The sequence below is a fragment of the Amphimedon queenslandica genome, unplaced genomic scaffold, assembly GCF_000090795.2.
Source record: "Amphimedon queenslandica unplaced genomic scaffold, v1.1 AMPQUscaffold_4396_Cont23625, whole genome shotgun sequence".
Lineage (NCBI taxonomy): Eukaryota > Metazoa > Porifera > Demospongiae > Haplosclerida > Niphatidae > Amphimedon > Amphimedon queenslandica.
The window spans coordinates 1-1,521 of NW_003555292.1; the positions used below are offsets into that span (position 1 = coordinate 1).

Below are 1,521 nucleotides of genomic sequence, written 5' to 3' on the forward strand. Positions count from 1 at the left end.
GTCTACATCATCAGCAAGCAGAATTACATCAATATAAGGTGTACTGCCACTGACATACTGAAACTGAAGACAAACAGAATTTGATGTGATATTAATCAATGTGAATTCCTGAAGATCATGAGTACCTTAAAATAAGTAAATATCATAATGTATTAATTGTGTATTACTTACTGATTGTTATAGTGTTGCTTTGAACTGTAACTCCATTTTGATAGTACAAGGTAGCATTAGTATTCAGTGTCTTATTTGATGGAAATTGAACAACAAGTGAAATGTTATTATAAGAACTATTGCTTATGGATACATTTGTTGTTGAATAACAGTTATCCTTAGTACATCCTTTCAATGTAATGTTCATTAGTGGTGGTACATTAGTAAAAGACTGATAAACCTAAAAAGAATACATAGCCATGTTGTTTTAAGCAGGTAATTCCAACACAGTAAACACACCATGGGATATCATTATTAAGTACAATATAGACTATACATTATAATACATGGTACATTCATTACACATTACCTATAATACATTATAATACTATAGTCTGTCTATCATCATTTAACACTACTATTCACTATTACTATAAAGTTATCATAGCTGGCTATCATTAATCCTATCAGGGAACTTACAGATACAATGAAATGAAAAGTCCAATACACATTCCCTCTTTCCTTATCAGTTACATATAACTGTACATCTACTGTATAGAATAATCACTTTAGGCTCTCAATAAGTATAATTACTTACTTGTTGATTGAAATCCAACAGTCATGTTACTAGTAGATCCATTCCCAGCTTTATTAGTAGTTGTAATGTTAAACAGATATTGTTTATTGGTTGGGTTCATTGGACAGTAGGTGTAGTTAGTGATAGAGTCATTAAGGTACTGTTGATCAGTTCCTACACTGATTATATACTGTACTGTTAGTCCTGGTAGTGTGAATGGAGGATACCAACTGATAAACATACAACAAGAGTCTAACTGATATCCTTTTATATTACTGACACTATCAGGTGGGCCTGTATATGAAAAAATTTACATTATCATTGCCATCAGGTAATTGTGTTTTAAATAACTGAATGTGTTATACTGACCTTGTACATATAGGTATGCTGGTTCAGTGGTAGCTCCATTAGGTGCTTTACAGATAACTTCTGTACCATTTGCTTCGCTTGTTGCTGTTAGGTTGAGGACATATCCAAAATTAAATTTGACTTTAACTGATGGATTAGTATGAATCATAAGATTAGTGTTATACCCAGACAAATTAGTTGCACATTCAAATGTCACAGTATCATTGACATATACATATTGTGTCACTGGTACAATAATGAAGGAGATACTGCCTGAAACTATAAATAGTGTAAAAGTGTAAATTTAAAATTGCTTACCATGAGTAATAAGGAAAAAAAGATTTATTATAGAAAGTAATATTTTCTTCATACTAGTAGCTTCTGCTAGCTAAAAAAGTGATCCAACAACTTCACTTGCTCTAGCTTATATAGTTAATACAAACTTC

The 1,521-nt window shown here is 31.2% G+C and overlaps 2 protein-coding genes across 2 annotated transcripts; both read right to left on the minus strand.

Annotated features, from left to right (window-relative positions):
• Positions 1-6: 6 nt before the first annotated feature.
• On the minus strand, positions 7-849 carry LOC109592664 (uncharacterized; the record flags this gene model as incomplete). Its single annotated transcript, XM_020008059.1, has 4 exons — positions 749-849; positions 631-701; positions 172-391; positions 7-125 (listed from the first exon to the last, which is right to left on the minus strand). Coding segments are annotated over exons 1-4 (510 nt in total), but the record flags the coding sequence as incomplete, so codon positions are not given.
• A 76-nt stretch (positions 850-925) lies between these two features.
• Positions 926-1,503, minus strand: LOC109592663 (uncharacterized). The gene is made up of 4 exons (XM_020008058.1): positions 1,394-1,503; positions 1,097-1,354; positions 1,004-1,021; positions 926-957 (listed from the first exon to the last, which is right to left on the minus strand). The coding sequence occupies exons 1-4, from the start codon at positions 1,443-1,445 to the stop codon at positions 926-928; spliced, it is 360 nt and encodes a 119-aa protein (XP_019863617.1). The 5' UTR covers positions 1,446-1,503.
• Between the last annotated feature and the right edge of the window lie 18 nt (positions 1,504-1,521).